This window comes from Leptonychotes weddellii, chromosome 12 (genome assembly GCF_054177405.1).
Source record: "Leptonychotes weddellii isolate Sample4059 chromosome 12, ASM5417740v2, whole genome shotgun sequence".
In the NCBI taxonomy this organism is placed as follows: Eukaryota; Metazoa; Chordata; class Mammalia; order Carnivora; family Phocidae; genus Leptonychotes; species Leptonychotes weddellii.
In genome coordinates, this window is record NC_138380.1 from 38,042,915 (window position 1) to 38,066,903 (window position 23,989).

Here is a 23,989-nt window from a genome sequence, read left to right on the forward strand (position 1 = left end):
ACCTAAATGTTTACTATCTGGCCCTTTACAGAAAAAAGTTTGCCAACTCCAGCAATAAAACTTTATTCATGGACACTGAATTCGTATAATTTTCACATGTCACAAAATACTGTTCTTCTTTTGCTTTTTCTTCCCAACCATTTGAAAATGTGAAAGCCGTTCTTAGTTCGTGGGATGTGCAGAAACAGACAACATCTGAAACCACCTATGTTCTGCAAAGCTTCATTTGGGAAACACAATCCAGGTTTCCTGCAAAGAACAAAAATCTTCTCAAGCCAAATTTCTGAAGCTCCAGTATGCAATGGTAATCCCATTCTTCCTTAATGAAGTCACCCCTTTGCTGGTCTCAGTTACATGGTTCCAGAGGACTTCCACTCTCCCCAAACTCCAGGGGTAGACCCCTGACTTGGTTAAGCCAATCCTTTGATCATGATTTTGAATTCAAGGCACATGATCCTAAGCCAGTTCCAATGAGTGTGAAGATATTGCCTGGACTCATTTCTCTATAGATGCTACTGAAGGAGAGAGCCCCTAATGGGTGCAAACACGTCAAAATGTAGCCATGAGACCTGCTGATAGCTATCTTGTGACCCCAGGAGAAAGCCTGCCTAAAAATAGCACTAACAGCAAGAAGCCAGAGATGAGAAATGGAGATTTCCTTTGAGCCTTGGATGGCACTTCACCAGAAGCTAAATCTAAACTATATAAGTGGGTGGGGTAACAAAGTCCTCTTATTGTTTAAACTAGATTGATAAGGATTTCCCATTGTTGGAAACATAGACTCTTAATTGACGCACATATTATTTCAACCCCCTCTCCTAAAAATTTTGTTTCAAATACTTGCATTCTATCCGGTCATATGTAAGTCTGCCCCCACCCCCTCAAAAAAGAGCAAATCAGTCCTGCAGGTCAGTCAACCTTAAAATCCAAAGATGACTGTTGTCTGTAATCCAGATAACAAGGAACTCCTCTGGAAGTCAAATCCTTATGCCAAGGGCAAGACTCCCAAGTTTTCTTCCCTGCTCATGGCCAAATTAAGCCATGCTATAGAATTCAGCTTCAAGTCTTAGAGAAGTTGTGTGGTCTTCATGATCATCCCCAAAAGCCCAATATGTGTGGGCCACGACTCAGCGAGTGTAGTTGCATATATCAGGAAACCAATGATAGATAATGAGAAGGCTTTCCTACTCCTAAGGAGAGCTCCCATAAAGGGGTCAGTATTAATTCAAAGTCAGCCAACCTGGGTTCAAAGATAATGACCAGCAATGTGACTTTGAGCATGTCACTTCCTGACTCAGCTTCAATTTTCAATTTCCTGATCCATAAACAGGGAAAGGGGGGATTTGAGTGACCCTGCTTGTCTTTTCAAACATTCTGAAATGTCTTGGTCCCTGCTGTAGTAATCCAAGCTAAAGACCTCACCTCCAGCTCTGCCCTCTCTGTAAGGTGTGTGTGGTGAGGATGGGACTTGCTGGTAGCTTTTCTTTTCCCAAGTTGCACAGAGTCAGTCATTCCAGTAGTCCAGTATTCACCTTTGAAAGAAATAACAGACATATCATAACCAGAAGTCACCCTTTCTGATTAAAAGTGTGGTGGGAAATTATAAAAGTTATAGGTTTCAATGTGGAGCTTTTTGATCATTCACAGATGGCTTCTCAGAAGAGGTGAACAGTCCTTGTTTCTCTTTTGCTCTGGTCAAATCTAAAGCTAGATGTGGCCAATAGGAAGACTGGAATGCCATGAAGAGGAATAGTTGTTCAGAAGCTTCTTGGGGTGCTTGGTTCAGAAGCATGTTCATCCCCCGTGCCTCACCCTGATAGGCACTGCGGACCCGGAGTCCAGTCACTCTGGGTGGAGCCAAGAAATACACAAAATTCCTAAGTGCTTTGGATTCAGGTAAACTTTGAACCACGTATTGAAAAGGATGTATTTTTTTTTTCAAAATGTTTAAAATCAACAATAGTTCTAATAAGCTCTTATTTTTTATTACCTTCAAATAATTTGGCTCATTGGATCATCACAAAAGCCCTGTGAAGTAGACAGTATTTATTATAAAATAAAATTTATGAAATTTATTTTACAATGAAATGATGTACCTAAAAGCATCTACCACAGGCTTTGATACATTAGATCTCACTAAATGTTAGTTATATAATAAAACAGTTATACAATGTAAGAAGCATGCGATCATTTAATAAAAGAGTAATGGTGGCTCAAAGGAGAAGGGACTAACAAGAAGTCATTCTAACTAGTAAAGGCCCTCAGACCCCTACCAGGTATTGTATTCTCAACCCCTGGGTGCCTCCTTAGAAGCAGAGAACATCCTGAGGTTTCTTTGTTTGTTCCTTTTCCTCTAGACTCACTGAGTTGCCATCCTCTTTGAAGTGTTTTTGGAGTTGTAGAAGAGTGGAGACTAAAAGCAATAGGAGATGGGGACATAGAAGCCTTGGAAAAAGACAGATAAGAATTCCAGCCTATCATCAACTATCAGGAGTCTGATTGATATTAAGTTACAGAACCTCTCTGTGCCTTACTTTCCTCATCTGTAAAATGGGGAGTATCAAATGAGATAGTACAGCTAAGGTACTTAGGATATTGCCAGGCACATACAAGCACTTGAAATAAGTTAATCATTATTATTATGAGCCATTTGTTTACATGCCAGAGGAAGAAAGTCAATCCAAAAGCAGGACGAGGCTTTGGGGAAAGCAAGAGAGCTGGGGCCAGCATTGGCTGAAGCTAAGCACAGTCCTTAAGGATTGGGCTGTGTGCCCAAGCACATCTCACTTAAGAACCATTTACAAACATTCACTACTTAGAGGGTCACTTTAAAAATTAGTCTTGCTTTGCTAATTACACTTCACTGATTAGAAACTACCGCTGACAACACTGGGGTTGCTGCAAGTGCTAATTTTTTAGCAGCCATCTGAAAATAATAGTGACTGATTTTGCTGTCTGCCTTTTATCTTAAATGGACAGTGTCAATAGGGTTATGGTGGGAATGCAAAGAGGAAACTCTGGAGGCTAAAAGACACTGTCCAGTGATTCACAGTCCCTTTCCCTGGCATTTTCAGCCTGATATTTAGCTCTGAACCTAAGTCTGCCACCTCCCCACTACCATCCCCCCATAAATATCCCTTAGGATCAGAAGACAGTTGCCTGTTTGTAGGGAGATTTAGAGGAAGGAAGGAAGGAAGGGAGGAAGGGAGGGAGGGAGGGAGGAAGGAAGGGAGGGAGGAAGGAAGGAAGGAAGGGAGGAAGGAAGGAAGGAAGGAAGACTGTGGTTTGTAAAAATTTTGCTAATAACAACAAATAACCTGTGCTTGAGGAGCCTACTCCGTGCTCAGCATTCTACGTGCATCGTCTTATTTCTTTTTTTAAAGATTTTATTTATTTATCTGAGACAGAGAGAATGAGAGAGAGAGAGCACATGAGAGGGGTGAGGGTCAGAGGGAGAAGCAGACCCCCCCGCGGAGCAGGGAGCCCGATGCGGGACTCGATCCGGGGACTCCAGGATCATGACCTGAGCCGAAAGCAGTCGCTTAACCAACTGAGCCACCCAGGCGCCCCATCGTCTCATTTCTGTGCACAACAGTGCAGCAGTGCAGGTGCTAGTACTTCTTCCATTTCACAGCTAAGGCAAATGAGGCACAGAGAGAGGAAACGGAATGCCCGAAGTCATATCGGTTAGCCAGTGACATAGGTGAAACTGGAACCCAGTCAGTCGTGAATAAAACCAGCAAGTCTGTAAGCAATCTTGGGCTTCTTTGAAACATTCAACCTCTGTCCCTCTTTCCCCCTCCTTTTTAATGAAACAAACAAACAAACGGGTGGGGGCTTTTTAAAAAGGCAGACACATTTCTAGTGTAGTAATAGCAGTCACACCATTTGTGCACATAACACTTAAGATGTATCATCTTAGTTAATCTTGAGACAGTTAATCTTCACGACAACCTTGAGTTAAGTATCTTTCTGAACCCATTTTACAGACGAGAGACCGAGGTTTAGGAAAGTGCAGTGATTCGCCCCAGCATCACAGAGCTAGTACGGGTCGAGCTGGGAGCTGGGAAATAAAAACTGTCAGCCTGACAAGGGCTGGGTTGAGACTGGCCAAGCCGCTGCCAGACCCCGCGCCTCGGCCTTACTCTAAGCGCCCTCCGAAGCCCTGCAGCTGCGGCCGGACAGGCAGCGATCTAGGGGCCCAGCCCCCACCCCGCCCTGAGCTAATGGGGGTAAAGCTCCGCCGGCGCCATCCTGCAAGCCGAGTCTGATAATAGCCCTGATTAAATGGCGGGGCAGCCAAGGGAAGGCCCCCGCCGCCGCCAGCGCCACCATCACCGCGCCGGCTGACCGGGGACCGGCAGCGGCGGGGGCTCTAACTTGGCCGTCTGTGTCCCAGCCCCGGGAACGGCGGCGGCCGTCTCTGGCCTCAAGTCCTGGCTGGGAACCGCGTGTGTGGGAGGATGGCCCGAGCGCCGCGAGCGGAGAAGCGGGTCCAGGTCAGCTGTTCGCAGGGACCAGACAGCGTCGCCCTGGGAGGAGTCTTTAGGGGCTAGAGTCCGCTTCTCGAGTCCCCAAGCGGTGGAACTAACTAAGTAGAACCGGGCGTACAGCGCTGTTGTCCCCTGTCCTCTGGTCTGCCTTGGCCTCTCCTAGGTGGGAGGTCTGGGACTGACGACCGCCGCAAAGGCTGCGGTGGGTTGAAGGAAGAAACCCAGCAGATCCCGGCCCCGAGAAGCGGGAATGAGCCTCGCTAGCCCCTTCGCTAGGTGCGCCTCGGCGCTGCTCGGTTGCGGAAAGTGACCTGCTTCCTGCCATCGCACCACCCTAACTGGGGTCGCTGCACCCAGTGCGCTCAGCCGGCGCCTGGCACTGGGCGAACCTCTCTCTTCACAGATATGGAAACTAAGTCTCAGAGCAATCCAGGTAGCTCAGATCACACCGCAGGCAAATGACAAACCCGGCTTCGAAGCTCCAAACCTTGGCAGTCTGCCTCCAAAAGTTGGGGGTATGCGGGCAGTAAGCCTGTACAGACTCCTGCCAAGGAGTGCGTGATCTCCCGGCCCGCCCCGCCACCCCCACCACCGCCACCCCGCCGGCAACTCTGCTGTCTCCGCGGAACCCACAGATTACTCGGTAATTACCCCCAGAAAAAGAAAATTACAAAGGCCGCCTGGTCCCGCGGTCCACGTGCGACACCGAAAGACCGTTTACTTGGTTTGCCTTTTCCTTTGCGCGCTTTGAAGGTGGACCGTGGGCATGCTACTCACACCAGCCCACGTTTGAAGGAAACAAGTCCCCGGGCGCATCGGGCGGAGAACAAAAACATGCACGTGTTCCCGGGCCCTGGGGCTGCTATTTACAAACAGACCGAGAAAATTGAGCCCTCTCCTCCGAACTGCCTCAGCTTCCAGAACAGGAAACCTACGAAGTTAGTGATAGAATTCGATATGGGGTGGAGGTGAAGATCGGGGAGCAATCGGGTCACACAGTCCGGGGTCGCCTCCTGCTCTACCACGAAGCTATCCGTGTGCACTTGAACAAGTGAGCTAGCCTTCGGAGACTCATTTTCTGCAACTTTAAAATGGACATAATAATGCCACCCTACTGATATTATCAACATTATATGTTTCTTGGGAAGCCTAGTGTAGCGCCTGGCACATATGAAGTGCACAATAGAAGCTCTTTGTAATACATTGAAAAACTAGCTTCCAGGACTTGAAATGTATGCAAAATGCCTTCAAACTAGGTGAGTTAGTGGAGAAAAAAAAAAAAAAAAAAAATGCAGCGGAGAGGCCTCCTGTGGGCCTCCGGCCTTTCTAGCACTGGCTTCATAGCAGGGAGGCTGAGTGTCTGAGCATCTGCAGGGAAGCTTTCCTCCTGGAGGCACATGGGTTTCTCTTCCACCATAGAACTGAGACCCAGAGCCTCTACAGACCCCACAGAGAAAGCTGTTTCTTACATTCTTTGAGTGCAGGGTGGAAATAGGGGCTCCTGAACACAGTTCTTGATCAGATTTAATCTATATCATCTCTAAATCGAAATGGAGGCTTTTTCCAAGTTCCAGAGTTGGCCAGTAGTAATATCTATGAAGTCCTTTGCCCTCACACCAATATTACACCATTTAATCTTCACAACAAACTCTCGATGTAGATGTTTCCATCAGTAACCACATTTCACAGAGGTGGAAAAGGAGTCAGCACAGCTTGCTCCAAACCAGTGTTTCTGATGCCAGACCTCAACACTTTTCTTCTGCCAGGATTTTTATTAAAGTTCTTTATTCTGCTTTATTTTCTTAACATTAAGCCATTATGCCTCCTCATTCATAGAGCTCCGTGTTAAGGAGAATGTAATATATATTCTTCATGTTGGTGCTTTTTTATACATCCCTAAGTGGGCTTTGAAACCTGGAGGGACAGGGATTGTATGCAAATTGTCCAATGCTAATCTCACCCCACCAAGCCAGTGCCTGGTCCAGAATGAATGAATGCCCACAAATAGATGGGACTAGCTATCTTTGCTCCTTGTTTCCTGGAGTCTTTATGACAATTTCTATTTCTTGTGGTTTTTATATGCTTATTATTGGTGTCTCCCACCAGACTGTGAGTTGCATGAGGCAGGAATATTAGGGTTCTGATTACTGGTCAATTCCTGGAATCTGGCACAGTATTCAGCCCAGAGTAAGTACCGGGTAATATTGGATGACTGAACAAATACTCTGCATTCTTTCTCTTGTGTTAGATGCATACATCTTTGCTCCCTTACGTAATATATGCTTCAAGTCTCTGGTGCATGCTCACACGGGGATAGGAACCCAGGTCTTACTGGGTGTCTTTTCCCCTCCCCAAGGAATAAGAGGAGTTTCAGTAGGTTTCTGGGGTGACTTGCAGTGGCAGCTGGCGGTGGAGAGCTTGGAGGACTATTTCCTGCCTGCGTCTTCCGGTACCCTAGACTCCCAAACCTCCTGACAAAGACACAGATAGATTGTCACTAAACAGCCAGCTCTGGTTCCTGAAGAGGGAAGGCAGGACGTGCCCCTGGAATCACCAGAGGGGACAGGGAGCAGTTGGCTGTTGGAAGGCTGGATCATCTGAAATGTGGCGATTGCTTTAAGTTTAATTAGGTGACATCTTCAAAACTGACGCTACTTTGTGAGAGGAAGGGTGCTGGCAAGCTGTGGTTGCTCATCTGCGGAAGTTGTCTCATTAATTTTGAGTTTGTCTTCAAACACCTAGGAAACTGAAGCTCAGGAAGCTTGCTGGGGCCACCTGTCTGACTGTCCCCTCTGGGCCCATGAGTCTGTGCGAGCAGATGAGGACACCTGGCCAACAGGACCTTCATCCTGAAGCAAGGGACTGTCCTCTGTCCACGCTCTCCTCCTTCTAGTGGGAGTTCTTGCTTAATCAGTCTAGAGTGCACCGCAATGGCAGGAGCGACGCTTTCCAAGCTAGAGATTGGCCTCAGAATCCCCGTTCTACCGCTTAAATCAGTGTAATTTGGATCAGATTCTTAACCTTCTTGACAGGGCTGGGAGTAGGGTGAAAGCCCCCAATTTAAGGGTCGACAAAAACCTCAGTAATCGAGAAATAATATTTTAATGCAGCAATTTAAGACGCAAAAATTCATGGTGTACAAAATATTTTAGCTTTAAATAAAGACTGGATCCGTCAGCAGCCGGGCGGTTGGGTGCGGGAAGACCGGGACCGCCCAGGAGGAGCATTGGCGGAGGAAGGCGGGAGCACTCGTGGAGGAGGAGAAAGGAAGGTGGAGGGGCGAGGGAGAGTGGGTCTGGATTCCTCGCCCCCGCGGTATCAGCAGAAATCTTTCTGTACTGGTCTTAGGATCACGCTGCGAGTTTTGCACCCAACTCTAGTGCACGGGTTCTTCTCTGGTCAGGGGGAGATCTGGGGGGCGCTGAGGGCCCATCCCTGCAGTTGCGAGCTCCTGGGGGACCAGGATCCGGAGGATCGAGGCCCTGAGGGAGCATCCTGTGAGGAGTCTCTGAGGCCCCACGCCTGACCTCTGGCCTCAGGCTGAGGAGGGTGGGGGGGGACCCGCTTGGTGAAAACCGGGGTGTGGGGGGCCCGGGGTGGGCAAGAGCGGCGGGCACCCGCAGCGGCAGGCCTCCACTAGCCCGGTCCGGCGGGGTAACGTCGCAGTACCACGGGCCGCAAGTGCTTTTCCCTTCACCACCTGAGGACAGGGGCCCTGGAGATGGGCACGTCCTTCCCTAGGCGCACAAGACATCTCTTTTCTGGGTCCCACGGGCAGGCGCGAGTGTGAAGTCCCGAACCAAAAGCGCGCACACCTGGGACCAAACAGACGACAACCTCCCGCCTTACCCCTAGAGGAGCTGATCTTTGCCTTGCCCTTAAAGCCGGAACTGGGCGAGGGCGCTTCGAGCGCCAGGCCCAGGGGCCTCCGGGGTGGGCCCGAAGGCCTGGACGCTCCAGGCCCGTTCTTGGGGCCGGGGCTGGAGGGGCCCTTCAAGGGGACCATTTGGGTTCAAGAAAACTTAACCCCGCCAGGGTGTGCGTCTGAGCCAAGGCCCGGACTTCTCCCCGGAAAGGCTTGGACTAGCAGCGCTCTAGCCAAGCGGTCGAAATCCCGGGCCTCGCCGCGCGCTCCCTTGCCGGCGCGGGGACGCGCGCTGCTTTCCCCTGGGACTTGCTGCGGCGGCCTCCGAGGGGCTGCGGTCGCGCTCCCCACGCTGCTTCGGGACTTTTCTGTTCCGTAAGCCGAATTTAGGAATCCAAAGGCACCATTTCTGTCGCTTTTTAAAGCATTTACCAGAAAGAGAGGAAAGGAGGATGAGGACGGGATCTCGGACCAAGTTCGCGAGTAGCTGCCCTTGTGCCCTGAAGCAGGTCTCTTTTCTCACCTTCTCTCCCGCTGTCACCCTCAGGTGCACGGCGGCGCTCTGGGTCTGGAACCCGGTCCCGCAGCCCTGGCGCAGCTCTCGCTCCTGGTGTTGGCCGCGGGTGAGCGAGCCCAGGCGCTGACGGGTCCCAGCCGCTGTCGGCGGAGGGTTCTGCGTTAGCATTCGTTAAGCGAGGGATCATTGGCCAAAAGCGGGAAACCAGTTCCTTCCAGGGCTGTTCTCTGCGACCACTAATTTTTGAGCTCCGGAGACTACAAATGGGAATTTGAAAGTGTGGAATGTATAGGGAGACGTCTTCCAGTTCTCCAAACTCCGTATAACCAAACTCAGACGTATAACCAAAATGTTTAATTCTTAGGCTCCAAAGTTTAACGGGATGTAAGGAAGGGCTCATTATCACCATGTGACTCCACTCTGCGCACATTCCAAAACTGTCTATACAGTTACCTCGACAAGCGTGAGCGAGAGATACGTCTCTACGATCACGAAGTTGCCGTTCAAAATTTAAATATAATAAAATTCTGTACTTATGTTTTACATACATTGGTGTTAAGGTTATAGTTTAGGGGTTTTACACGTTATCTCATGAATCCACAGAGCCATCTTCCAGGCCCTTTTTTAATGTAGATGGTGAAACTGAGGCTTTGAGAGGTTTAGATAACCTACACAAAGTCTTAGGGCTAAAGCGGTCTAAAGTCAAGATTCAAAGCCTTCTACAAGTCCGATTGCACGTTCCCGTATCCGAAAGCAGCCCCCGCCCGCCTGTCGTCAGCCTGAGCAGAGCCTGGAGGGAAGTGTTAATGTGATTGCTTTGTTCCAACCCCTGTGGTGGCTCTACCTGTAACCCGCGCTAACACTGAGATTTTGAAGGGACCTCAGAACTTCAGCGCTCTCCGCTTCAGGACGGCTTCGAATCACCCTCTGACCGCATCTCTCTGCCAAGCACCGGTTCCCCGTTTTTATAGCACCATATTGACTTGCAAAGGCAATAAATCTAAGAGAAGGGACGGGGTGCCCCCCCCCCGATAATTATATTGTAGTATACATTTTACTGCCACGGTTTCAACACCAACAAGATACATAGCTTGTTAGGGATCCCCAAACGGCTCACCTCTCGCGCCCGGATTTGTTTAAAGTGGCCTTTTCAATTCCTCTGGTTTGCCTCCTGCCTCCGCGCGCTCATTTAGCTTTTTGTGCTTTCTGTTTTACCTTTAATACGATGAATAGTCGGAGTTTTGCCCACAAGAGACTCAGAACTGGGCTACCGCCGAGGCAATTGGAAAAGGAAGCGGAAGCTGATTGCGGGCAATCAGCTTTCCCCTCGCTGGGCCAATTTTTCTAAAAATGTCCCTGTCATGAAATTATTCAAATTCCATTCTAAACCATTGGGATAATTACGAAAAGAAACGATGTTTCCTCTGTGTAGAAAAGTAATGGTAAGTTTTTAAAAATTGCGGTATAATTCTGTAAGTTTTTGAAAACTAAAACCAGCAAAAAGATCTTCACCACCCATTTGAAGCATATATTAAGCTCTGGACCAACCATGACATCACCCTCACTCCGATAAAAAGTTAAAAACAAACAAAAAACCCTCTTATCAGAAATCTCCCTTTCTGAGACAGGAAAGGAACCAGTATGTGCCTTACATTCAAGAGGGAAATGTCACTGTTGCATTGAGATGGGGTATGTGCTGGGGGACGAAGTGGTCTTCAACAACAACAACGGAGGGTCTGGGTTGTCCAAAAACAGCAAAAGACTAAAGGCTCGAGAATGGAAAACAGATCCTTAGGCACACCTGGTTGGCTTAGCCTCTGTTCTTCCTGAGGTTTAATCTGAGAGCCCTCTGCTCTCAGCCGGTGTTAGCTCTACTATCAATCTCCCGAGAACAGCCCAGGCGCAGCTGCAGGGCCATCGTGTGACCAAGACAGTGGCCTGGAGTGCCGGTCTGGCGCTCTGGGGTCTGCCTCTAGCCGGCTGGGCCGACTGGAGAGATGTGCCCCTGCCAAGCCCTACCTGGTGTTTCCTTCTCAAAAGCAAATGGAGATACGCTACAGGAACGTGCAAAACCCTTCCAGCAATAAAGCCTATGATTTTACGAATTTCCCCAAATATTTGCACGTATACACTTTGTACCTGGAGACTGATAGCAGAATGCGTTTTTTTAGTCACTGCATGCAGCACCTTGTTAGAAACTATCGATACACATTGGCAAAAGTGGCTTAAATCACGACTCCCAGATGTCATCACTTCACTTTCATAAAAGTTCTCAACTTTTTAGCCTTTTCCCATAAGTTTATTTCAGGAGACTGGGGGGCAGGGGGTGCAGGGAAGGGAGAAAAGGGCTGGTGGGAAATGGAAGTTATTTTCTCTTTCTTTTAAATTTTAAGACCCACCAAGAGGCTCCTAATCGCCAGACCGACTGGCTGGAAAGGAGCGCAAATATTTACATGTACAACTTGAGTGTGTGTGTCAGCCTGAGTTTACACGGCTCCAAGTGAAGCGGATTACCCTGCGAATTCGGAGAATTTGAGTTATTCAAGCTGAACAGGGCCAACAGGACGACCCCCATAAGGCCGTGGGAAGTCCTGGTCGCAGCCTAGTTTGCGAAGGCAGAAGAGCCCTTGTCTACCAAGCTCAGGCGCTGTAAATCTCGCACTCCCCCACTGCGTGTCGCGTGGTCCCCGCAGGGTGCCGCGCCCCCCGCCCCGCGCCTTCCCTTCGTGGGGGCCCCACTCTGCGGAGTCCCTTTCGGCAACAGGAACCCCGCATAAGTGGCGCACTGCTGTGCAGCAGAAGTTGTGTCTCTCCAGTCCCCCGACAAGCAAACAGATTTTGGAGCCCAAGGAAGGAGGGGACCAGCCCTGGGAGCTGTCCCGCGAATAGGATCTGGCCCGTTAGGTGCTGGCTCTGTGGCGCCGGTTTCCGCTCTACTTAGAGCTTACCAACTTTCTTTTGGAACTTTGAGCGCGGGGAAGAAAAATAACGGAAGAAGCAGGAACTCCCCCAGGCTACCTCCGGTCTAGGTTCCCGCACTGGGCCACTCCCAGAATCCCGCGTCCTAGCCGCTTCAAAAATACCCGCTCCCGACCGCGCGCACGTCCCTTCCGCCCTGGGACTTCGAGACCAGGCTAGGGGCGTCCGCAGCAGCTTGGTGGTGACACTTTTTTCCGAACGGGCGCCAGGTCCGCGGCCGGTAGCGGCGCGAGGCCGTGCGGGCACCACGCCCGGGGCGCGCCCTCCCTGCCCAGCCCGCGGCCCCGCCCCCGGCGGCGGAATCAGGAAGCGGTGACGTGAGGCGGCGCTGACTGGCTGCGCGCCGCCGGGATAGCTGCCGCCAGCAAATTAAGGCGCAGGGCTGCGAGCGCCGGGGCGCAGTGTCCTCCGCGCCGCGCCGCGCCGTGCTCGGCACGCCTGCGCTCGCGCTCCCTGACGTCCGCCCCCTCGCAGCGGCGCCCCACCGGTCGCCACCTTCCTGCAGCTTGGGCCGCTCCGGCTGTTCCCAGCGCGTGGAGGGAGGAAGGACGCAGAGGGGGTGCGGCAGGATCCCTGGGCTTTGGGCGTCCGATGCTCGTCTCCACCTTCCGGCCGCTCAGCCCGTGGTTCTGCGGAGCGCCCCAGTGTTCGCGCACCCGGCTGAGCCCGCTGCTGGTCCTCTCCTGTCCTCTCCGGCTAGTTGGAAGTCTCTGGGGCTGGAGGGCTTTGCGGTGAGGGACAGAGGCCAGTGTGGAGCTCTTGGGAGGTTGGGGCTGACTCATCTGGAGTTGCCGACTCCGCTGAGACTGCACTTGGAAACTTTGCGCTGTGTGTCGGTTTTTGTCTCCCTTGGGGAAGCTGGACGGCAGTTCGGCAGGCCCCGTCCGTGGCCAGGACCGCGCGCTGGGGGCCATGGAGTTCACGGCGTCGCCGAAGCCACAGCTCTCCTCCCGGGCCAACGCCTTCTCCATCGCCGCGCTCATGTCGAGCGGCGGCTCCAAGGAGAAGGAGGCCACCGAGAACACCATCAAGCCTCTGGGTAAGTCCTGAATGTCTGCCGTGGGCAGGGGCGGGGCTGCAGCGCATCCGTCTGGCCCTCCGTCCCCTGCCTGCGGGAGGCTCGAGAGGGTGGCCGCCTTTCCCTGCTGGTGGCGCCTTCTGATCCTCAGGCCAGGGGCCCGACGCTAGGGGTTGAAGACTCTTTCCTTTTCCTCCCAAATTTTCTTTGGGGACTTCACGGATAGCCGGTTTCGCGTCTCCTCTATGCGCTAGCCACTTTCCCTACCTATTCGTCTAGAATCCCCATGTCAAGTCGTACGTATGAGAGTGTGTGTAACTTTTTTGGGATAAAAACAGTCAGGGATAAATAATAATTAACCCCTTTTAAGACTCAACAGAATTTACCAAGCGTGTACACCTGCGTGTGCATTTGATACCAAGGAGACTAAGCGACTTCACAAGGAACTAGTTGAATTTTGTTTTTCCTCTGACTTCAATCGATTAAACAGAACCAGCTCCTTAAAACCACCGTCAAGTGCTGTAGAATAAGCCAGTTCTCCCCACATGAACGATTTTCTTCACGGAAGCTCCAGACTTATCAATGAGGCATCGTTTTGTAGCTGCCATCATTTTCAGTGGAGGTTGGCAAAAACATTAGCCAGTAACCATTTTCCAAATTCCTCAACTTTTAGCTATACTGTTTATTTAACAACCTTTACCATTTATAGAAGACACGAGGCTCAGAGTAAAGGGAAAATAAGGATTATGTTCCCCGAGCACAAGTGAACTGTGTGGGAAAGAAACTGCTGGACTTGAGTGTTTCAGAGTCCCTTTATAATTGACAGAGAAAGAAGTGTTATCATCACCTCTTGGGTCCCCGGGAAATAATTATTCCACATCCTGATCATCTGATAGCCCTAAAACGGTGAGAAACGTCAAGTAGCAAACTTAGGTAATATTTCTTTTTTAACTCTCCCCAGTGTTTTCTTTTTTTTCTCCCTGTCCTTTCCAATACTTTAACATCTCACATCTGAAACAACAATCCTAGTATGAAAGACAAAGTGTTAGAGATGAAAAAGAAGAGGGCCGGGCAGAGAGAAAAGAAACAGCTAAAATCCCCGGAGCAGCTTAGAACCAAGGAAAGGGAAACCGGAAGATCTCCAGAAAATATAATGTCAAAAATTCTCCCCTCCAAGGTTTTCACTCCCTTTCCCTGGTTCTTCCCACCTGCCCTCCTGTCGAAATCTAAGCCTGCCGAAAAAATATGGGAACAACCAATGAAACAAAAACCCCAACTGTTTACAGAAATATTAGCCACTAGTTTCAAAGTTATATTTGTGAAACTGCCCAACGTTATCACTCCTATTTAGAGGGCCTCTGAATTCTTTATAAACACCCCCATCACAGTTTGGTAGCTAGCAGGAAAAGAGCACTTGGGGTTAAAATTCCTGTCAGAATTACAGGCAGCAGACTGGGAAACATGCCATTTCCAGCTCATGTCAGTATTGCTTTCTTTTCTGTTTCTTTTCCTGAGAATACTCACCTTCTATCTAAATTCTAAACTATAAAGCCATCCCCTCTCCCCCACCACAAACAGACACAAGTCTGTAAAATGAGCATCCCTCCCCTGGGCTTTTGAGACAGGCTCTGAAAGAACCAGAAGGCATTCTTGTCCTTTCCACAGGCCAGTTCAACAGAGCACAATAAGCCAAGGACTCCCGCAAGAGAAACACCTAGAGGTTCTGTTAAGAGAGAATGTGGTACTTTGGAACACGAGAGCTGTTGAAGGAGCTGTGGGGTGGGGACTCGAAAGTGTCTCCTGCTTGCCCATTTAAACACACTAAATCTATTTAGAAGAACTGCCTTAGATCACTAGAACATTTCTTTAAAAAAATTTTTTTTTATTGAGATACAATTGACATATAACACTGTGTTAGAGCAATTCTGTATCATTTTCTTCCTCCTTCACTTTCCAACCCTGACAGTCTTTAGTCTGGGGCTTAGGGGCTTGCCTTTTTCAATTGTCAGAAAATAAGAAAATTTCTGAGGCTACTTGTTGATTCCCTATAAAGACCTTATGTGAATGTGTTTCTGAAAATACTCGTTGCAAATAAGATTGTGCCGTGGCATACTTCTCTGTCTTTGAATTTGACAATATAAGGCTAAGATAATTAATTTGGTCATCCTTAATTTAAAATGTTACAATGAGTTGGATTATTATTGTAAGAGAAGAAAAGGTAAAAAAAAATTCCGTTTCCTGCTTGCCTGCCCCCAAGTCAAGGAGAAATATGGGAAATAAAATACTTTATATGATATACAGCATTTATATGTATATACCTACATTTAGAACTTGTTTCAATTCCTTGAGGGCACTCAGAACAGAGTTGTTTAGAGATCAGTTTCACATTGCAGATTCAAGTAGTTTCTTTTTTAAGGGATGCAAGATAATTGGGACAATTACAGAAGTCCCCCTGTATTCCATCAAAGTGACTGGTGTAGTCCTGGGCCCTTATCAGCTGTGGAGGAGAATGTTTGGTTCATAGGCAGTGGTATTCCAGCTTGATGGTGGATGGCGTTCTTCCTACTTTAATACTCTGCTAGCCTGGGGTCGAGGTTGTTTTCCTTACTTCCAGGACTTTTTTGAGAGAAAAATACACACACTGCCCTCAAGTAGTTGTTTCACACCAGTTCCCAAAATGGCCTGGGGAGCTCACTTGATATGTTAGAGTCTTTCATAAGATCTCAGGCTGGGACGGATATTGTAAAAATGCACTCATATCAAAGCCTAGAAAACGGAGAGCCAGGCAGAGAAGTAAAGTAACTTAATTTTTTTGTTTTAACCACATCCCCACTTTTCTCCACTTCCCCTCCCCTTTTTCATTTTTTTCTCATGGAGGGAAGGCTCCGGATGGAAGGGAAAGTTTCTTTCAAAGTAAGGAAGGTGCTCATCTCTTCATTCCCTTGGTCTCCCTGGAGAAAAATCTCGCCTGGTTGTCAGAGAGGCAGGACTGGCACCAGATCCCACAAGCAAAGTCTGGAACTTGGGAGGGAAAACAAAAGGAGTATTTGCTTTTCATCTTTCTTGATCACCTCCTTTCCCTTTATCAGCTTCTTATATTTTTCGTCCCCAAAGTGGCTTTCATAATGGTGGTAATAAGCTATTAGTTCTAGAACTCATTTGGTTTAGTATGTCACTATATCGCGGGAGAGAATATATATATATATATTGATGGGTTATCACTGCCTTCCTGGAGTTTCTGACCTTAACTTTTCCAAAGTCAAGTCCAGAACCTGTTTTAGTTGTGTTGTTCTCCTTCCTGTGTCTTTGCTAGACAGTGTTAGCTGTCATCCTCCATTCTCTTTGCCCGCAGAACAATTTGTTGAGAAGTCATCGTGTGCCCAGCCCCTGGGCGAACTGACCAGCCTGGATGCTCACGGGGAGTTTGGTGGCGGGGGCAGCAGTAGCCCATCCTCCTCCTCTCTGTGTACTGAGCCGCTGATCCCCACCACCCCCATCATCCCCAGTGAGGAAATGGCCAAAATTGCCTGCAGCCTGGAGACCAAGGAGCTCTGGGACAAATTCCACGAGCTGGGAACAGAGATGATCATCACCAAGTCGGGCAGGTAGCGGGGGTCTTGGTGTGTGAGGAGTGGGGCGGTGAAAAGAGTGCCCTGGGTGGCCTAGGGTGTTCCCAGGAACTGGGTGAAACCCCACTAATCCAGAGCACTGAGAGGAAGCTTCGCTTAATGAGGGCTTCTTTCCCCTGACTTGCTTTTGGAAAGAACTGCTAAGACAGACGTCTAAGCATTTGCTTTCTCGCGATCTGGCCATGAAAAACCCAACTTGGCCTTGATGAGAGGGGTGCAGGGACCAGTAATCTTGGGACGCTGCAATCTGAGAGGGCTTTGGGCTGCAGGGTTGGCATCTGGAGGGAAGAGGGAACTCATGCTGGGAGTGCAGGGCGGGCTGCTAGGTACTTGGAGGGAGGCAGGTAGCTTCCCTTTTATTGGTCTCAATTTGCAAAAGCCACCAGTTCCCATTAAAAACCAAAACGAAAACCTGTGCCGAAGAATGAAATTTGAAACGACCACACTCTGTGTAGGACAGAGTGCTGGTGCTGCAGGCCCCCTGATGCTGTAGCCGGCACCAAGGCCAGAAGCCCTGGGGGTGCAGGCGGCTCCCCAGGCCTGGGGCAAAGACCCTAAAGGTGGCCAATGGCAGCCCTGGTCACTCCAGCTCTCTGGACCCTGGGAAATACCCCCAGGGTCTCCGGAAACCCAACCCTGCCCTAGATTTCTGTGGCTGGGACAGAGTTTTCTCTCTGCCACCCTAGGGGCTGGGCGACTTGGTCTGCTCCAGACACTTTGGTCTGGGAGCCTAACAGGCTTGATAATGTAACCTAAAGTTTTCCCTAATCACAGACCTTTGGGTATTAGAAAACAAAACAAAACTTTTCACCTAGCAATGAGGACACCGGAAAAGGTGACGCCTAAAATTATTTCTGCTTGGGAGAAGGAAGATCTCCGAATTCACATCTCTGTGGAAACAAAAAAGGGCTTGGGGGCCGGGTAGGGAGGGGAGTAGGACCTCCCTCTTTAATTCGGTGGGCTCTTTTGCCAGTATGAGCTGTGGCCGATTCTCTTTGTTTCCCTGTGTCAGGAGGATGTTTCCCACCATCCGAGTGTCATTTTCGGGTGTGGATCCTGAGGCCAAGTACATAGTCCTGATGGACATCGTACCCGTGGACAACAAGAGGTACCGCTATGCCTACCACCGGTCCTCCTGGCTGGTGGCTGGCAAGGCAGACCCGCCGCTGCCGGCCAGGTTTGTGCCTCCAGATTTTCGGGCAGAGCAAAACGCGTCTTAACCCCGAGAGCAGAATGTCTCTGGTTGGTTGCATTTTAAGCAGATCTGTTTGCACAGTGGTGGGCTCTGGTAGAAAGCATTCCAAGCCCAGGTGCTCCAGGACTGACTCTACAAAATATCTGAGAAAGGCAGAGTTTGCAGAGACAGAATGTTGTCTTTAATTTTATATTTCTCGTAATTCATTTCCACGCTTTCCTAATTTCAGTTAGAATATTCATTAGAAATCTGGACCCATTTCATAGGGCACCCATCATTTCTAGTTGGCTATTTAATACCAGACTGAATACACCTAACGCTGAAGTGGTTGCCCTAAAAATCCTTTTTAGAAGAGTGCATTTTAGTAAAGTGGTTGCTTATAGTAAATATTTTTAAGTAATATGGTTATATCTGCACACAATAAAGGTCATTTTGGTGAAATGTGGTTGTTTTTGACCAATAAAGGACTCAGACATTTTAAGTAAGAAAAGCTAACTTTTGGGTGCCTGGGTGGTTCAGTCATTAAGCGTCTGCCTTTGGCTCAAGTCATGATCTCAGGGTCCTGGGATCGAGTCCCACATCAGGCTTCCTGCTGAGCAGGAAGCCTGCTTCTCCCTCTCCCACTCTTCCTGCTTCTTTTCCCTCTCTTGCTGTGTCTCTCTCTGTCAAATAAATAAAATCTTAAAAAAAAAAAAGGAAAGCTAATTTTTTTTCCCCCTTCTCCATAGTAAGTTCAGTAGATGCATGTAATTCAATATCAGGTTAATATTCTTTTACATGAAACATTACTCAGTATATTAGGGATCATATATGTTTATTATTATGCTATTCATTGGTAATAATGTTTTTCAAGGAGAACCCTGTTTAAAAAATCACATGCTGTTTTTTTATTGTTGCTGCTTTACCCAAATTAGCCTTCTAGGGGGATAAAAAAGCATGTATTAGTTTATGCAAAAAGTAGTAGCTGAAGTTATAGGAACCTAACTGCACACTTTAATACAAACAAAGGATATTAGTAGACTTTACATTTAGGGTTCTAAAACCAAGACTTACTGTTTTTGAGTTGTTTTATGACTATCTAATTTTTCTAATTGGTTAGAAATTCATATCAGAATTAAGAATTTATTTACATGTACAGATTTAGGAACTTTGATGGTTGGTTCTTTGTAAGTATCTAGTCTGGAGTTTTAGTCAAGGCACAGAACCAACACAGACAATTTACACATACTAGTTCAGATGGAATATTACGCTTACTTAGTCATTAATCACATTACTGAGCTTACAGTATGCTAAATACACTGGAGAAGAGATTAAAAAACTCTCAGAGTTTTCCATTCCCACAAGAGACTAGGAAGGACATCTTCCCAACCCTTCCAAATCAGCATATTAAATAACAAATAACCAGACTAAGAACTTTTTAAAAGATGTTATACCCTTTTTTTTTAATTGAGCAAGATTCACCAGTTTCTAGTAGTTTATAATTAGTATTCTTTACTATTTATTATTAAATAGCTGATTCACATTACTCTGAAGCTTCCTTCCAAACTTTCCAAAATCTTTTTAAATGAGAGAGAGAGGTATTTTAGCAGATTCCTAACCATTTTTACAAGCAAATCCTTCCCCCCCCCCCCGCCCCCCGAGGTCTTTCCTTTAAGAAGTTAATCGCTCTTATTTAGCATACGTTTTCTTCCTATTAAAGGTATGGGGAACTGGTGCTGGCCAGCAGGACTTTGGAAATATGAAATGCCTTGTTTATGTTACTAATCTCTTCTGGTTAGAGAAGGAAAGCGCGTACCAATACACTATCTTAACTGAAGCATGTTTAAGCTATTGCTGGAATTTTAAGTCCTGGGGGACTTGAGAGAGGAGGGGCTTCCTGTATGCTTTTTCATTCATCTTACTTCAGTTTATTTATATTGATATTAGATAAAAATGTTTAGTGTGTTATAGGATAGAAATATGCTAGATAATTTAAGCAAATGTTCTTTATTGTTATTAAAAAATAGTGCTACGTTTCATAGCTCCATAAGGGGAAGGTGAGGAATATGGGAGGTGATCATTTTTGTATTGATGGTGGAAATTCCTTGTGGTTCTTGTTGAAACATTTATTTCAGATGGAAGTTTACCAGTCAGTTGTTCCTAATCAGAAGAAATAATACTTGACAATATCATTTGATCTCAACAATGGGCAAGACATTATCTAAAATAATGTTGTGTTTTCATATAGAACATTTCGTTGTCTTTAAAGTAACTGATATTTAAATGTTAGACTTTATTAATGTGATTCCACATGTTGAATTGATAGAGAGGGAACATTTCATGAGCTTCTAGGAGTTTAAATATTTTTGAAACTTTTTTGGCGGAGTAGGTAGGATGTGCTGGTCAGTAAAACCATTGCATGTGTGAAGTTTTAGCCTTAGAGGGGTGTACTTGAAATGGTATTATGGTTGTGTCATCAAGGAATGCTTGAATTGAAAGGCACTTTTGAGCAGTCCTCCAAAACAAACAGGCAGACAAACCCACACCTAAAGCCTTTAAAATTCTTCTATGGGTCTAGTGAGAATTTCTAGTGCCTTTTTTGTGCTCTGCTTCTGGTGGGCTTTAGCCTGTCAGCATGGGCACCTAATTCTTAGTCCTCTGTGTGACAAAGCATGGCACAGTCTTCTTGGTTTTTTTCGATAAGTACTGCAGGGAAAGGTTTTGTGACTTCTCCCCTGACTTTGCCCAAACCATAATATTTATGTTTAATTAAAATTATAAGGAATCTATATAAAATTGAGATATAAATAACCTGTTAAATGGATAAAAGGATTTGTCCTATTAAATCAGGGATATTTTCTTCTCTTTCACGAGTTCTGTAATCTCCCCTGACTTCAGAAAAGCTTATGTCGAGTGGATACTAGGATTAGAATTTACAAAGTGTTGTACTTTGTGTAAACCATCCCTGGTAGAACAGATGGCCTGCATTTAACTGTGAATGAGGAAAAGATTGCCTCGTACGTAGCAGCTGATCAATAAATGATAAATACTTGATAAATATATTTTTCCCATCAAAGGTCCCCCCCAAAAAAACTGTTTATGAATAAATGCACTGAATAATTTGAGGTTTATCCAGCTTATTTTCACTGTCATTTAGTGGGCACTTAACTAGATGAAAGTAATAGTATTTAAGGTAGTGGAAGGAGCAACAGACTGTGATCTGTGGACTATTAAAAGTTAGCCACGTTGCTGTATTAAAATTACTTTGTCTTGTATTTATAAACTTCAAACTGAGTCATCCTCAAGTGTAAATGAATGAATTCTCTAAAATTGTTTCCTCTTCAGTTCTTTATGCCTTCATTGCTTTTTAGCAGTATTTATACTAGGAGCTATACAATTAGTATAAGCTAGTCTGTCTTTTGAAAATACTACAACAGTAATAAAATTTTGTATTTTATGGAAGCAGACCAATAGTTGATTAGATAGATGGAAAAATATGCACCTTTTTAAAAATGGCTTGCTGAGCAGACAATAGAAAATTTACTAGGTATTACCCCTTTTAGATCATCGGTACATGAAGAAACGTATTTAGATGTTTTAGAGTTATTTTGATACTGTTAGATTATTAAATTTGAGATTATCTAGGGCAAATAAAATTCACCATTTATATGAGGTTTTTGTGTTCCTTTAGAATCAGAGTATTTTATAACCCACAGAGAACAGAGTTTTAAAAGATGTCTCAATAACATTCTCATAATTTTCTTAGGTTGTACGTACACCCAGACTCTCCTTTTACTGGTGAGCAGCTACTCAAACAGATGGTGTCTTTTGAAAAGGTGAAACTCACCAACAATGAACTGGATCAGCATGGCCATGTAAGTACAGTGCCTTGGATTATGTGGATTCCCTGGGATGGAATGGAGAAGTCACTCAGAACTTCCTCCCTCTCAATCTCTTCTTCCCCTCCCTTTCCCCATCCCATCTTCCATCTCTCAGTTATTCTGTGAGAACATTCATGTGCTGTTCAGGGAACCCTGACTGCTCTTCTTAAGAGGCCACTTACAGGGATGCCGTATGCCATTTCTACATAAGAGGGTCTGGGACCTTCGTTCGGCACTATGAATTTCCTAAGACTGCAACTACTTTACTACCTGCACCAGCTAGACAAAGGGAATGTGCATTCCGGAGGCTATGATAGTTCTTAGGTGAAACATCTGATTTCTGTCAGTGGTATATTAGATAACACAGCGTAAAGGAAATGGGGCTGACATCTCCTATGGGGATTTCCCAAAGTGTGTTTTGTAGAGCTTGTTCATGTGAGACGCAATAGAACAAAAGGGTTTTATGTCCAAATAAATTTGGGGAAGTGCTCTTTACTCATTATCTACCCCTATTGTAGAGAGTCTTATGAATAGTAAAGCACAGAGAAGTCTTGAAATTAAAAACAAAACAATTTGATTTTTTGTCATAAGGAGTTCATCAAAATATGGAAAAAGAGAAATTGGAATTCTGAGCCCATATCAATAATTAATAGCACAAATAGCCATTGACATAGGCCTTTACACACTTGATACAACTGCTTTGTAAGGAACTATGATGTTATTCCATGCTCTAAAAGAAAGATTTACATAAAAATTGTTTTAGATTTTATACTAAGAATACTTGAGACTTGCATACTTCTTTTTGATAAGGAGAGGACTATTTCTTTCTTTTTTCGCCTTGATTTGCCAGAAAACACATTGGCATTTCATTGGTTGCTTCCCTTGGCTTAGATATTTTGATACAATTATTCTCTGTCTTACCCCTTTATTAAGACTGTTGTTACTTAAGGTTTTCATTCTTATTGGATCTGTGCAATTTAGTAGTTTCAGAACTCTTCTCAAAAAAGGGTAGTTATAAGTAGATATAAATTAGAGAGTTCTAGCCAATGGTTTCAAATGGTTTGAGTGAAATTGGAACCAAATAAATCACTTTGGGCATTGCCACCACCCATTTGCCCACCTCTGACCAAATCAGAGTAACCAGGTTAGCTCATGACTGCTGGTGACAGTGTTGCAGTGTTGCAAATAGGTTAATAGGTTTCTGTTATTTTATGTATTGGAAAAGATAATTGACTTTTATCTTTAAGAATGTTGGGATAATTGTCTTTTTCTGCTTTTTTAAAGAGATGTTTTCATTGATAGATTTTTTTTTTTTTTCTGATTAAAAATGATGAAGTATCTGGGAGACATTTTCTGCAGGCCAGATCATTCCTAATGTCATTCATATTAAAATTTCTTGAGTCCACTGAAATCTTTGCAGGGAGAAATGAAATTTTTTATGGTTGTGATATTTTCCATATGTGAAGCTTTTATTTATTTATTTTTAATTTTATTTTTTAAATCATTGAGGAAAGTCTTGGAATAGTTGTATGTGTGTTTTTTTTAAAGATTTTATTTATTTATTTGAGAGAGAGAGAGCAAGAGAGAGAGCACAAGCAGGGGGAATAGCAGAGGGGGAGGGAGAAGCACACTCCCTGCTGATCAGGGAGCTGGACACGAGTCTCCATCCCAGGACCCTGAGATCATGACCTGAGCCGAAGGCAGATGCTTAATGGACTGAACCACCCAGGTGCCCTTATGTGAAGCTTTTAGAAGCACTATTTGGGTCTTTCCAGAAAGATTTGAGAATTCATTTTGAGATCAGCTGTCCAGAATTAATGTGTTTTCCTTTTAATATCAACTTCATGGGTGAACATAGCACCAAGCTGTATTTTAGGAGCTCTGAGTTCTCATCTGATTATGCCAAGATTAGACCTTGACAGATTATTTAGTCTTAGATGGTTGTTAATATCCATTTTAGCTTTAAAATTTTATTATTTAATATAACCTTTTGTCACCATAAGTAATGTGTTCTGAAAACTACAAGAAAAGATTTTTAGATCCTGTGTCGTTCAGCCAAGTTCTTTGAATTAGTTTTGAAGAAGCCCTTCTTATAGATGCATTTTTCATTTTATAACAGGAAAATTCTTTACTTCAGGGAATTTATTTCTTCAGTAAAGCAAAGTTGACATTTCTATGTAGTATTCCTTAGCCTCATGAGGTCTCGAGCAGAGAGTCAAGGAGCCCTGGGGGCTGAGATTCAGTCTGAGGTTTGAGTCTCTCTGGCACCTTTTCCTGAAGGAAATTGACCTTGGGATGGTGTACGTAGGGAAGAAGGGATATTATTTAAAGCTTAGGGCTTTTTCCATTGTGTGTGTGTGTGTGTGTGTGTGTGTGTGTGAAAATTCTTTCTAACTTGTTAGTACAACATATAATGAATGCCCAGGTTTTTTC

General features: G+C 45.9%; 1 protein-coding gene across 1 annotated transcript in view; it reads left to right on the top strand.

Moving 5' to 3' along the window:
- Positions 1 to 12,260: 12,260 nt before the first annotated feature.
- TBX20 (T-box transcription factor 20) overlaps positions 12,261 to 23,989 on the top strand; it is a 57,098-nt gene continuing 45,369 nt past the window's right edge. Inside the window, exons 1-4 of the mRNA XM_006734092.3 lie at positions 12,261 to 12,893; positions 16,225 to 16,477; positions 17,514 to 17,678; positions 21,442 to 21,550. Coding sequence (XP_006734155.1) covers positions 12,767 to 12,893; positions 16,225 to 16,477; positions 17,514 to 17,678; positions 21,442 to 21,550 — 654 coding nt within the window. The 5' untranslated portion in view covers positions 12,261 to 12,766. The remainder of the gene's footprint in view (positions 12,894 to 16,224; positions 16,478 to 17,513; positions 17,679 to 21,441; positions 21,551 to 23,989) is intronic.